Raw genomic sequence first — 13,819 nt, forward strand, 5'->3', positions numbered from 1 at the left:
GTGAGGACGTTTTTTTACTGGCCAGTCTTTAGCAGCTAGAGTTTTGATGTGTTTGAGACCAAAGTACTACTTTGAATTTTGGCATTGAAAATGTTTACATCAAAGCATTGATTCTGGCTTAATAATTATTGACAAGTGTAGAAATATCTGCCTCATCAAGATTCTGAGCAATTAGTATGAGAAAGGAATTGTTACTAGAATAGAAAAATCTGCTTTCTCTTCTCCAACGAATTCCAAATCCCTGCATTGCATTGCACCCGATGAGCCCGCTGTGACTCCACGCATTCACTGTTGCTGGAACATTGATCAGTCTCCAGTTACCTGATAGACTCCTCACCATGATCTGCCAAGGTCCCTCCAAGGACCGGATGCCTTGGTGAGATGTTTGTGGGCAGAACTGACCAGTAACTCAAAGCTGGGTCTTTGGAAGGATCGGGAAGGAGGTGAACCCCAGCACCACTCAAGGGAAGCCAGAAGCACTTCCTACATTGTTTACAAGAACTTGTTAAACCAGATAAAGTCTAATCCCCATTGACTGAAAGAGAGGAGAAAATGAGATTATTTTAGTATACAAACATGCCATGTCCTTCAACACATCTGAGGACAACTCAGTCACCCTGACTTGAAGAGCCCAGGGAGACTATTCAGGAAGGAGGATGGACACTGTGTCAGCCCAGAAATAATAAAGATTGTGAATGAAGAACTGCAACACCGTGCACGAAGTCCTGGGAGAGGGAATTTTGACCAGCAGCAGCATCACTAAGCTGCTCATAACAAAGAGCCACAAAACTTCGCCAGTCAGACAGGGCTTTGAAAGTCTTTTGCAAAGGAACCTCCACAGTCTTTTTTTTTTTTTTTTTTTAAATTGATTTAGAAACTTGTGTTGGTACCACAGGAGTCTGAATGTGCAATTCCAACTACCTTTGAACTGCTTCCCGATGAGGGCTTTGAAATTTAAACTGGACATTCATGGGGAGCAATATATAGCATACCGAACACGGCTCTACAGAGGTCACCATCACCATCTGCGTCAGAAGCACTACAAGGAAAGCAGGCCCCCTCCTCAACCACTACAGGTCAGAACCCACCATATTAATATAAACCACCACAGCTTTCAGGTCACAGGGGTATATACCAGGCTGTGAAGTGCAGCGGCTTATGGGAGGATGATAACCTCTGGGTAGAATGGCTGGTTAAGGGCAGGAATCTCTTAAATCATTCTAGTACAAATTGCCAAACCTCCCAAGTCAGAGCCTGCAGCCTGATAATTAAGCCTTTCCCTTGACCATGGTAACTGAAACTGCTGTTTCTTGCCTAGCCACATACTAATGTATATATAAAGTAAATTTGTGCCTATGCAAATCTTTCTGAAGAAGCTTTTATACCACATGCCGAAATATTCAATCTCATTTTCGCTTTCTCTTGCCGTCTTCTTTTTCCCTTTCTTTTTATTTTTTTATTTATTTTCTTTTTTTTCCTTGCTCACTTTCTGTCTTCTCACAACAAATATACATTTTGTTAAAAGTGTGAGTTTTTTAATAGGCTAAGACATATAACAAAAAGTAGGTAGATGTAATAGATACAATATAATATACTGTAATATTATATAGGATAGCACAACTAAAATAACATATATAATATTTTAAAATAGATGTATACACACACACAGAGACATGTATATATGTATGCATATAAAAATCCATTACAATTCTTCAAGATTTTTCATTACCAGGTAGAAAAAAGACTCAGCGGGGGAAGAGCAGTGAGAACTCCATTCACTAGCATGAATCCTGTTTTTGTCAGGCTACCTCTTGCTGCTAAGGTCACTACCCTTTGACAAAAATGGCCTCTGACCTCCCCAGCCCCACAATTCTGATGTGACTGACCCTGAAACCCATGAAATTCAGGGGCAGGCATTGCTTTGGAAGGTTTAGATAAAGCTGACTAACATGGGAAGGGCTCATGGTATGCACCCATCTGAAAAGGTCTGGCAGTTCTTTGGTAGGGGACGCAATTTATTCTGTCCTCTTCTTTCACTGAAATCCTAATCCTTCATATGCTACCTAAAGTGGAAAATAAAACACACTGATAATGAATAACAATGTGTCTTGAAAGGGCAGTAACAGTTTCCTAGTCTTTATTTTTTAGGTTAATTTAAAAAATTTTAATTGGCTATGTACGAGTAAAATGAGTGTTTTGCTGTGCTGTGAAGTAAATCTAAGCAGGTTTATGCTCTATTATACAGTTGTAAAGCAAACAAGCAAAGGATTATATTTACCGGGTTTCTCTCAGAAACTGCATTAGTATACACATGAACCCAACGGAAGAAATAGCTACTCTGGGCTGGATTTTGTTACTCCTTGCAGTGCAGTGACCATGTTGTTCTGGTTTTGTATCTCAGTTCAATCCCCTGAAAACTGAGAAGCCCCGAACCAGAAAATTAAGATCCTAGTTTGGGTCTGCATCTTAAACACACGCAGGCATATGCCGACACATCTTAGCACCTTTGGTGCTTTTTGGAGCCGCCACCCATCAGTAGATGAAACCTCCCTGCCCCTGTGGTATTTTCCACCATGGAGCTGATCATTGGTGAGATGAAAGGTTTTTCTTCAAGACCACAGAGTACTTCCTGAATTGCTGCTGAAGGAACAAATACTTCAAGGAGAGACCAACCACAGCTCGCTCTGGCGTTTTATTATAATGGGGTTTTGTTAGCTTCAATATATTGTCTTCTGCTATCTGAGCAGTGATTTTTTTTTATTCTAGGGTACTCTGAGTATGGAAATACAACGTATCTTCTCCATGTAGTTTAAAACAAAGGCCTTGCAAAGCGTTTCAGAGACATAGCTCACCTTTGGGCCTGCCGCCGCGGGCTCCACCCGTGCAGCCCACCCTCCCCTCCTGCCACCTCCCGAACAAAACACGGCAGTGCCGTGGCATCGGCATCTCTCCCGTGCGGGACCCTGGTTGCTCACACCCACATCAACACCCTCCAAAAGATATATCGACCCCTCTGTGAAAGGAGAGATGGGCAGTTTTGGGAAGGCAGCCACGCTGTCTCTCAGAGTGGGGGGTTTGTCTGAAAATGTAAATGGAGAATTTTCATGTACCACCACCACCACTCTGGTGCGTTGGACTTGGGAAAAGGGGGTTTGCTCTGCGGCCAGATGTTATGGTGAAGCCCCACTTCATGAAACGGGACACAGATGTCGCCTGTGGGGGATGCCCAAAGGTGCTGGGGCCCCGCTCCCGCCCTGCGCTGCCCGTGGGCTCAGGCTGCCAGCAGCTGCCATTTTGTGCGGGGCTGGTGGGTGAGGGCAGGCGTGGGGGGCAGCCCTGCAGCCATCACACGTTGGAGTGTCTGCCCTTGGCTGGGAGGCAGGTGCAGCGACAGCGCCAACAAAATGTTGCGATGTGGCCATTTTGCCCAAAAACCTTGAGGAAAAGCGGCCAGCCCTCGTTTTGCCAGGCCGTTTGCCGTGTGACGGACAAGGTGAGAGCACACAAGCAGAGAAGCCTCACGGGGGGCGCGTACGGCCAGGGTGAGCTTTGTGCCACCGAGCGACCCGAGGGCGCTGCCCCTGCCCGCTGTGCCCGCCCGGGACTCGAACACGCGACTCTCCGCCGGCGCCGCCAGGGCTGCCCGGCACGGACTGCAGCACCCATCGTGCCCCGCGGGCCCCGCCGCGCCGGGCATGCTGGGAGGCGTAGTCCCCTCGCCGCCAGCTCCAGCCAATGGGAGGGCTCGAGGGTGCACGAGGCCGCCGGCTCCAGCCAATAGCGTGCGAGCGCTGCCTGCCCGTCCGGGCGGTTTCCAAGGGGAGAGTTGCGTCACGTGTCGTCACGTCGCGTCAGCGGGGCAGGAGGTCAGGGCGCGGCGGGGCGGCGGCCGCTGCCGGCGGAGCGGAGCGGGGCGGGCATGGAGCTGGGCGCCGTGCTGGAGGCCGTGGAGGGGCGCGGTGGCGCCGAGGCGGTGGAGCGGGTCCTGGCGCGGTACAACGAGGAGGTAACGGGCCGTTAGGGCGGGCGGGCTCCCCCTCCCCCGGCGGCGCCAGCCGGCCCCTCCGCCCTCCCCCCCCCCGCCCCGCCCTCGGCACCGGGCCGCGGGGGTCCCGGCCCCGCTCCCCCCCCGGAGGAAGGCAGGCTTGCAGGGGAGCACCAAGCCGGCGGGATGGCGGCGGCGGGAGCGAGCCCGGTGCCAGGCTTGACCCCCCGCGCCGTCTGTCTTGCCTCCGCTTTCCGTGCCTGGCTGGTCGCGGAGCGGCTCGTCGGTGATGCGGCTGCAAAAAAAAAAAAAAAAAAAAAAAAAAAGCTGTTCCACAGCCTACGCTTGCCTCCAGAGTCCCTTCACCCTGCCTCAGCCTCTTGGAAGAAGCCGGACAGAGCAACGCCGCGGGCTGTGGGATCGCAGCGCCCGGCGTGGGCAGCCCCGGGGCTCTGGGCTGGGAGGGGGCGTGTGTAAAATGGAGCCACAGCCCTCACTTGGTTTTTCTGTGTTTCCGGCCAAGCAGAGGGAAAAGGGGAGACGGCTTAAAGCAGGGTTACAACAGGTTAAGCTGGTAATGCTGATAGGCAGTAAAGAGTACCTAGTGTCTACTGCCATTACTGTCAGTGTGGTTTGTGTACGCTAAGGCTGCTGTCAGTGTGCTATGTGTATGTTACGTCAAGAAGTGAAGGGATTTCCTGGTAATGTTGGGAAGTAGAAACGGCAGTGAAGCTAGATGTTAGGTGGATTTTTATTTTATTTTTTTTCCCCTCCCTCTGATAGCGACATTTCAACACCTAGGTGTCCATAGAGCAGTATAGTCCACTTCTGAAGATCATATCTCAACCCATCAGGTGTCTGTTCTTTGTGTAGACACTTCTGTGACTGGTACACAAGTCTCTAAAGCTAGTACTGACTTGGAGTTTGGCTTTGTTTGCAATTTAAATGCAGCTTTGTTGACCTAACTATCAGCTGAAATGTAGCAATCTGTTAGGGGAACATTCAAGTTTTTAGTTAAAGATTCATAGCCCTGTGATTAGGGGAGAAGCCAAATGAATGTGGATTGGTGTATGGTTGTTCTTCAGCCCCCAAGGGATGGCTTGAAGTTTGCTGTCTTATGTGCAATGTTTTAAGTCTCACAACAGCAGCAGCTGATACCTTCACTCTAACTTGAGCTTCTAGAAGAAGCTTGAGCAACAGCCTTGACATAGGCTGCCTTTGTGCACATGAAATTCAAATGTAGATACTGATGAGCTACAGGGCACTTTGTCTGGAGGATTGGTAGATCTAGAGTTCATTAGACACATCTAACTGTTTTAACTTGCTGACCTCTTAAGGTACAGAGGAAGGATTCTGATTGAGGACACTTTTTATCTCCTGGCTTTATTCTTGAAAATGACCCTTTGTTAAATGCATTGAGTCAAAAAGCACACACAAACATAATTTCTTAATTTTCCTGTACTGGATTTTATGCCTTCTCAGCAGCTTCCCCACATGAATTATGTAGGCTTAAGTTGAATTAGCAAGGACAGTGAGAGCTGGTGTGGTTTCTATTCTGGCATTTCAAGTCTTTGAATGATGTCTTGGAGTTACGTGTGTAGCTAAATACTTCTTTTGAAGTGGAATGGGAATCTTTTAATAATGTCTCAATATGACATTTCTCTTATTGTGTTTCTTGTTAAGAAGTTTGCCTTAATGGTTCCTACAGCTCTCTGTGCAATGTTTTACTAACTCAGATATATTGCCTGCAGGCCAGCAAAGACTGAGCAGAGTACTGCAGGTTCCGGATCTTTACCCATGCCTCTTCTGGGCTTTAGGTTTCCTTAAATTTTTTCTGAATAACAAATTAAATATGCTTTAATTGAAGAGAAAGGATGGATTAAGTGTAATTCTAAGGTGCATGTAGATACAGAATAATTATAACGAGAGAAATTAATAGATATGTTCTTGCTTCTCTGTGCTGTCCTGTTTGCAATGATTATTCCAAATCTGTGTACCTCCAGTGCTTCAGCTACTTACTCTTGCTACATTGCTTTTGTAAATTTCCAAAAGTGTTCATTTAAAAATGCAAAGATTGCCTTCTCTTGGCTAATTGCTCATCATTTAATGTTTACCTGCTTTTGGCTGGCATTTTGCTGAACATGTGTGGTTCTGTAGTTTTATTGGGAACTCTATGAGAGAAAGAAAAAGGAATTATTTTCCTACCGTTCTCAAGGATCTAACTGATATTGGTTAACCCTTGATGGTAGCATAGGTGTCCAAGGCCTTTCTGCGTAATTGTGAGCTTGTGTCATGAAAGGTAAGAGCCCCACTAACATGCTGTGGAGGGTCACTTGCATGATGTAGCAAGTTGTGTATTAGAAATAAAAGAAATTGCAATTTTTATTTTTTTAGAAGCTGTTCATGGTGCTTAATCATTTAACTAGGAAGTTTTAAAAAGTCATTAAAGTAACTGTTTGGTATTACTGCTGTTTTCTTTGACTGGAAGAATAACCTTTGTCATACAAGTAATACTTCACTAGTAACATACTTCAGCATACTAACATAGTGATTGAGTCTAGTTCTGTTTGAAGTGTTTAACAGGAAATAAGTACTCATTGCTAGCAATATCTGTCTTGTGTTTAACTGTACCAGAGAAACAAATACCTTGGTAATGTGTTTTGGAAATTGCCACAGTACAGAATCTGGTAGTTGTTATAATAAGGCTTATTTGATTTGTACTACTTGTCTTCTGGGCGCAATTATCCTGTGGTGGTTCTGGTTTGGGACACTGTAAAATGCAGTCACAGGCTTGTAAACAAGAACTTCTTGGGGAATAGTGTGAGTAATAAGGTGTTTGTAAAACACAAGGCTATAGCTAACGTTTTTCACCCTGTAAAGCGCCATATGTGAGGCACATCAGAAGTACAGACCACAGGTAAAGGCTTGCTCTTCACCACTAGTAATTGTGAAATTTTAAGTTGGAGCCACTTAGTGAAGCTCTTGCTGTTGGGTAGAATGGGAAAAGGACATGGGTCAAGATGGTTACGGACTTATTATCTAAGGCTGGTTTTGACCAGACTTCTAAACTATTATTATAATTTTGTAGGTATTACATACGTAGCAGCTGATGTTCATCATGTGACAAATGCAAACTCTTCTCTTTTTTTTTTTTTTTTAACAGAATCAGACTATTTTTATATTTGATCCAGCAGATGAAGAGGAAAGAAAGGTAAGTAATATGGGCTATCGAGCTGCATACCTGCTCTGGTTGGAAGTATAAAGAAGTAAAAGCAGTCTTTTAATTTAACTGCCATTGTGAAATGGTGCAAGTAGTGATTATAAAGTTCTGCTTTAATTTTTGTTTTTTCAGTGTAAGGGACATGATAACTACCCATTCACATTTTTTTCTGAAATAGAAAAGCAAATTCCACTAGCAAACCTCCTGTCTTGAATAAAAGTAGCAACAGAAAAGCCCATAAATAATTTTGTTGGGTATAAGTTTGGGATGGTGTGGAGGAATAAAGATATACTCTTTTGTATCTACTGAGATAAAAATTATGCAATACATTTTTCCATTTTCTCTCTTCTCAACAGGTAGCAATGTCACAGAGGTATTTCTTGTCTATGCTAGATACTTAAAGAATATTAGAGATTAAGATGAAGGGATGAGTACAGAAGAAAGCTGTGGAGCTGTAAGGGAGACAGAGCTACAGAAGCCTGTTAATCCAAAGGTAGCTGTAATCAGCAGAATATGTACTGTGCATGTCAGGTTCCAAAGCTGGGGAATGTTTGTGCGTTATAGCATGGATCTGTACAGGTGTGTCAGGGCTTAACAGGTCCCTTGAGATCCATCCACAGCATCACATTTAAAGCTTGGATGTTGATGATTTTTTTTTTTCTTTTTTTTCTGTTGTTATTTTTATGGCATAATATGTAATGACAAGACCCTTCCTTTCATTTCTCTAATTAGTTTTTGGGCTGATTTGCATATTTATTCAGAAAATGTTCATTAGTGAATGAGGCTGCACATTTCTGCTATTTCTGAAATAAACTCAAAGCTTGAAATCAGAATTGCAAGGTTCCTGCCAGGATAGCCGGTCTCAAATTGGACATGCATCGATTCATTCCATTATTTCATGAAAAATATAAATATTGTACAGTATTTTCTGGTAGAAATTCAGGTATTTTTCTGGTAGAAATGGGTGGGATGATAAATCTCTCTGTTTTGCATTTACAAAACCATTAGTTATCTGTACTGTAACCTTAAGTTAAAATTCTTTATTACACAGATAACTCAAAGATCTCTTACCTTGACTTTGTCTATGGCTTCACTCAAAGCTGATGCTCAGTAATGTGCTGATGGGCTATGTGTGTCCTTTTTGATCAATGAAGGAACTCATGGGATCTTGATTTGGTTTTCCACCTCTTTACATTGAGAATGAAAAAGTGTCTAGTCTGGAAAACTGAAGGCTAAGTAGAGAACATAGGAAAGGAGAATAGATCAGAAGCCAAACTGGCAAAAGCAAGTTCCATTTTTTGTTTAGGAATACCTAATTACACTTGAGTTGATAGCAGCAGAGCGGCAAATACTATTAGCTTGGAATGATTGCAGTGAAAGAGTTTAGACAAAGGTTTACAATCCATAATGAAATCATGTAGTAGACTTGAAGTTCAGGTATGGGGACAAATACAGACGGACTTCAGGATTTTGCCTTTGGTTTCTGGTGCTGTTGGAAACTTGCTATATAACCCGATGCATGTAATACATACTTCTTACTAGTCTCTTGCTGGATATTGGGTTCCTTCATGCCTAGGAGTAAATTTGCTCGTAGTTACTCCAGTAAGTCATTCATGTCTCTGTAAGAGTTCAAGATCAATAATAGCAATGCAATTTTTTTTTCTCTGCCTCGCCACACTCAAATCATGATGCTTTAGGCTGTAAACTAAATCAGCAGAGAGTTTGTAATACTGAATTCCAGCAGGAAAATAGGTTGTGTCCTCTAGAAGGAAAGAGGAGAGGTAACGCTATCAAACTTGTCTATCTGGACATAGCCACAGGACTGTAATATGTCACAGAATGATAAAAAACAAGATTGTAGTGTGAGGTGTTACTTGTCCTGGTTGTTTTGCTTAATAATATATGTGTCTACATTGGCCTATATGATAAGTGCTATGGATATAAATCACTTGGCAACCTGTGTTACATTGTAAGATCTACTCAGATACCAGGCAGATCAAGTTGGTCCCATTCCTTCTTAAGTTGTCATATACTGATGAAAAATAGGAATTTCTGAAAGCCTGTTTACAGTTTGTTTGTGTAAACAGTATAGAAATTGCCAACCAGAGGTAAGTGTGTTCTGGAACAGCAGCTGAAACCAAGGCAATGTGGTTGCTTCAGAGGAGCTTAACCAGCTCTTAGAAATCTAAAATATTTTTGTGTCAGCCAGCCAAGAAGTTCTTGACAGTATTTTGCTGGAAAAGGTTGAGTCTTCGGAACTGCAGCACTTCACAGCAGTGTGGCATGATGGACACAAACAGTTGGTTCCTTAGGTCTGTGCTGGAATCAACTCCAGAAAATGAGTATCTGGTAAATTGACTGGGCAGTCACCTTGGAGAGTGGTGTCAGGCGTGGTGTCTCCCTCTCGATGTGGCACAGCGGGCAGGCACTTCAGCTTAAGCCTCACATGTCCTTATACAAAAAGGAAAGTTGGTTGTTTTTTTTTTTTTTTTTTTAGAACCACTTTCTCATCATTTAATAGCTTTGTTTTCCATTATTTATACCTTGACAGGTCCAAATCCTGCTTCTGAAGTAGCAACACATTTGTGCTGTTTACAGACTTAAAATGGTAAGAAAATCACAGCACTGTGTCCTGGAAACGTCTGTCAGTACTGATGCCCGAGTTAGCTGTGGCATTCCACAGCTGAAAGGAGCTGCAGCACCATTTGCCTAGGTGATATAACAGAAAAAGTAAATCTGTCCAAGGTAGCAAGCAAGACTGACTTTTTAAATTGGATGAAGATGCCAAGTTTGGGGAAGGAAGGGGAAAAAAGGAAGCAGCAGCCAAATGTAAGATATTGCTCATAAGCCATATTCTTACCCGAAACGGTAGGGTCTTCATGATTGTCGTGTTTCTTCTTCAACCCCTTGTTTTGTCTGCTTCACCTCTTGTAGTACTTATCTGGTTTCTACTCTGCTGGCTCCGTCTTACTGTGCTGAGTCAGCCCTGTAATATAAATCTTTAAGGCTTGAGATCGGTTTTCTTGATTTATCATTCAGGTTCAATTTGAGCATAATGGACCTAAAGTTCAAGGCCTCCTTAAGTGGGAAGAAGATCTCTAAACCAGTCTTTTTCCCTGCATTGCTGAATATTTTAAAGGTGTTGAAACAGATGATGGTAAATCATATCAAATGTATTGTGGAACTTTCTCTCCTAATTAAATTAACAATGTGGAGAGATTCCTTAAGGCTGTGGCCTGTACCGTATTTGAACTTTGGAAGGGTGGAAGCAGTAAAGTATGTTGATGGAGCAAGATGCTGTCACACTCTAAATCTCAGGAGAAGCTCGTTATTAGATAGTGGTGTTGACACTGTGACGCTTCTGGGAGGTCTGAAGGTTCCTGCAGCCACAAAAGCACAAAGATTTTCTCCTCCCAGTAACTTCGTTGCAAGCTTTTAAAGTCTGTTAGTGAGTGTCCTATAAAAATATTAAGCTTGAGTGCTCCTGTGGGCACACTGTGTGGTATCTTAGTATTAATCGTTGTTGTTGTTCTGACTTTACTGAAACCCCTTAAGGGAGTACCAGTCTGTAAGAGAAGAAAAGTTACTAAGCATGCTTCATGAATACTAAGCATTTGTTCTAATCCCCTCCGGTCCTGCCTGCTCCCATCCAGCATTTTTCAGTTTTTACATCTTTCAAGGTTTATGTCAAGCCAGTGAAACCCGTATCTCCTTTTGAAACCCTTCTTTCACTGCCGCGTTACGGCGGTTATAAGGGGTTTTCCCTGCTCAGCAGGGAAGGCAGGGAGAGTGCAGCTGTGCAGAGTTTCACCTTTCTGTGCCTCTGAGCCGGGTGTTTATCCTACCAGCTGTGGCACCACGGCTTCCCGTGCGCCGCTCCTCGCCTGCGGGGTGCCGTCCAGCCGAAGCTCTCCCCGGTTCCAGCCTGCGGCCTGCACCGGGCCAGAGCCGGCCAGGCTCCTGCCAAGCAGGCCGACCTCCTGCTCCCGGTAGGGCTGAACACGTTTTGAAGTGGGAACAGACTGAATCCTCAAGGGATACCAGTGTGCGCCTTCCCTCCTGCCCACAGAGACTGGGCAAAAATTGGGCGTGGCCTTTTCAGAGCAGGTGATCTAATTGTGCCATTATTCAGCACAGTTGATTGTAAATGTTCTATAAGCGTTGTCTTGACTTCCAGAGAAAATGCTAACATTTCAAATACTCTCGGGCTTCCTTTCTTACTGTCTTGGATGCTTAACTGCAACCTAATAGCAGAATGAAGCAATTATTTTATTCTTTTACTGCTGCTCCTGTTAGCAGAAATGATCAGTCAGCGTTCTTATTCAGCAATTCCAAGTCATGCCTCTTTGCTCCTGGAACGTCTTGCATCTGACTTGCCAAAAACATCATTTCTCTTTGGTTTTCTGCAACAGTGATTTTGCATAGTCTAATGAAAATATAGGAAACATGTAAAATGCTTGATTTTTTGCCTTACCTGAGATGGAGAGAGACTTGTGTTTTAAGAGAAGCTTCTGAATAACTGAGCGCCACAAACTTAAGGGTTGTTGTAAAAATTCATGTGCAGTTTATTGTGGTTACTACTAACATTCCTTTTACCTACCTGAAAATTGGGTAGAGTCTGCTGTCAATCTTCATGTTTGTAGTAAAGTAGAAGGTGATTTTGAGGAATTGAGGGAGTAAACAGTAGCAGACCTATACAACCTGTTGGGGAAGTACAGTTCTTTGTGAACTTTGTGTTTGGTGCTACAGCTGATTTCGTTAACCATTCTCACAGCTGAACAGCTGCAGAACCAGGTTGAATTAAATTAAGAATGTATTGCTCTTGAACCCCTAGAGACAATTTAATTAAAATTTGAAATTTGAAAATGATGAAAAACATGGGTTAGAAGACAAAGTGAACTAGAGGGACCTAAGCCAGTGCAGGAGAAGGAAGGCATGATCTGGTACTACTTATGATGTTCCCATTCTCCCAAATAAATTCTGTGTTCTGGCATATAATACTTGATAAGGGCAGAGACATGGTGGCTTCTGGCTCACCCATGCTAAGAGTAAGCAAGCACTCACTGTTAGCTCTGTGACTTGTCTTTCCCAGGTATTAAAGAATAGCGGGGAGGACTCATTTGATTTTTATGAACAGTTCTTTAAAAAGCTTGATTTTTAAGTTAAGCCTCACAAGTGTAGTAAGAGTTTCATAAGTCTGACATATTCATATTGCTCCCCATGTGCTAATATCACTTGCTCTTCCATCAAGATGGATGTATTTATGCCTTGAGATACACAGAAGTCTTAAGAGCACTGATCTTGAGAATTGAGTGAAGGTGTTACGATATCAAGCACACCTCTTGTGTTCTGTTGTAGCATTTCTGTTCTTGATAGACGTTTCTGGAAATTTTGTTACTAACATGCTCTATCACTGAGGCAAGTGGAAAACTGGAGCAACAGCTATTTTTAACTCAGTTTGACAACAGGTTGTGTTTTTTTCCCCTTGCTTTAAATTAAACTTGATTGTCAAGAAGAGTATCTCTCCTTGTACTTACAGCATCTATGGCATAATTCAAAAATAAAGACACAGAAAACAGATAAATTACACACTCTATTTCTGTAATGTTTAGCAGAGCTTTTGTTGTTCAGCTTTGAATTGTAGCTTCTTGAGCACTGAATAATCTGTGTCTAAATTAAATGCTATATTCAGTAAAGCAGTGATATTTGCTTGGGTTTGAATGCTTGCAGAATGGAAACTATATTCTCTTGTTCCTGCTCTAATCTGAAGGCCTGTATAAGTAAAGAGAAGGATTTGCCAAAGACGAAGAAGCAAATAAAGGGAAATTGTCTACTCCTCTCACCAAGACATTTATTATTCTGGTGTTGAGAAGCTGCAGTAAATTCAGCTGACATGATGTAGCTAAAGTTTAGTGGTCTGTGAATTGGAAAAAAGTGAATATAGGTCACGCATGCTTTTTAAATATTTTCAAACACAGAGGAGGTGGAAGAGGACCTCACATGCAGGCACCCCAGGACCAAAAAGCATGACCGGGAAGTATCCTGTTTTTCACAAGCACCTAGTTTCCTCCATTCAGGTTGAGCCTGGAAAATATAAGCACCTGCTAATAAGCACTTACAGTGCCCTGTGCCCCCCTCCCCAACCCCCTGCCCCAGTCTAAGAAGCCTGTAAACAAAGAGGGTGAAAGAAAGTGGAAGTGAAGATGCCTTTTTGCCCAAAGCCACACAACATCTGTGGCAGAGCAAGGAAGAAAAATCAGGTCTCTTACATCTCAGGATATTGCTTTTTCTATAGGATCATGTTGTTTCTTAGAATCAAGAATAAAGGACCAAAATGGATTAATATTTTACTTGTCAAGACAAGATGACAAGTGGGTGTTTCTGGGCCTCCTGTTTTAACACTCAATAAAATTAAAAAGTTTTATTGTTATTCACACTACAGCATAGACAAAAGGAATGGTGTATGTTGCTCTGTCTTAACCTCACAATTAGCTCAAAATCTGAGAATTACTGAATTTTAGAGAAGTGAATGTACTTTACAATAAAAAAAAATAAAAACTAGAAAGTGCCTTGATTCTGTGGAAAAGTATATGGAAAACACTTTATGCTGTAGC

The 13,819-nt window shown here is 43.0% G+C and overlaps 1 protein-coding gene across 4 annotated transcripts in view; it reads left to right on the forward strand.

Moving 5' to 3' along the window:
* Window positions 1-3,381: 3,381 nt before the first annotated feature.
* Window positions 3,382-13,819, forward strand: part of RIC8B (RIC8 guanine nucleotide exchange factor B) — a 37,047-nt gene continuing 26,609 nt past the window's right edge. Inside the window, exons 1-2 of one of the 4 annotated variants that reach the window (XM_042792563.1) lie at window positions 3,382-4,006; window positions 7,149-7,196. In XM_042792563.1, coding sequence (XP_042648497.1) covers window positions 3,920-4,006; window positions 7,149-7,196 — 135 coding nt within the window. In that variant the 5' untranslated portion in view covers window positions 3,382-3,919. Of the gene's footprint in view, window positions 4,007-7,148; window positions 7,197-7,599; window positions 7,699-9,756; window positions 9,814-13,819 lie in introns of those variants that run through there. The other 3 variants (XM_033004436.2, XM_042792564.1, XM_042792566.1) reach the window with 3 other exon arrangements.

Source organism: Tyto alba, unplaced genomic scaffold (assembly GCF_018691265.1).
Source record: "Tyto alba isolate M040663 unplaced genomic scaffold, T.alba_DEE_v4.0 Super-Scaffold_2, whole genome shotgun sequence".
Classification (NCBI taxonomy): Eukaryota; Metazoa; Chordata; class Aves; order Strigiformes; family Tytonidae; genus Tyto; species Tyto alba.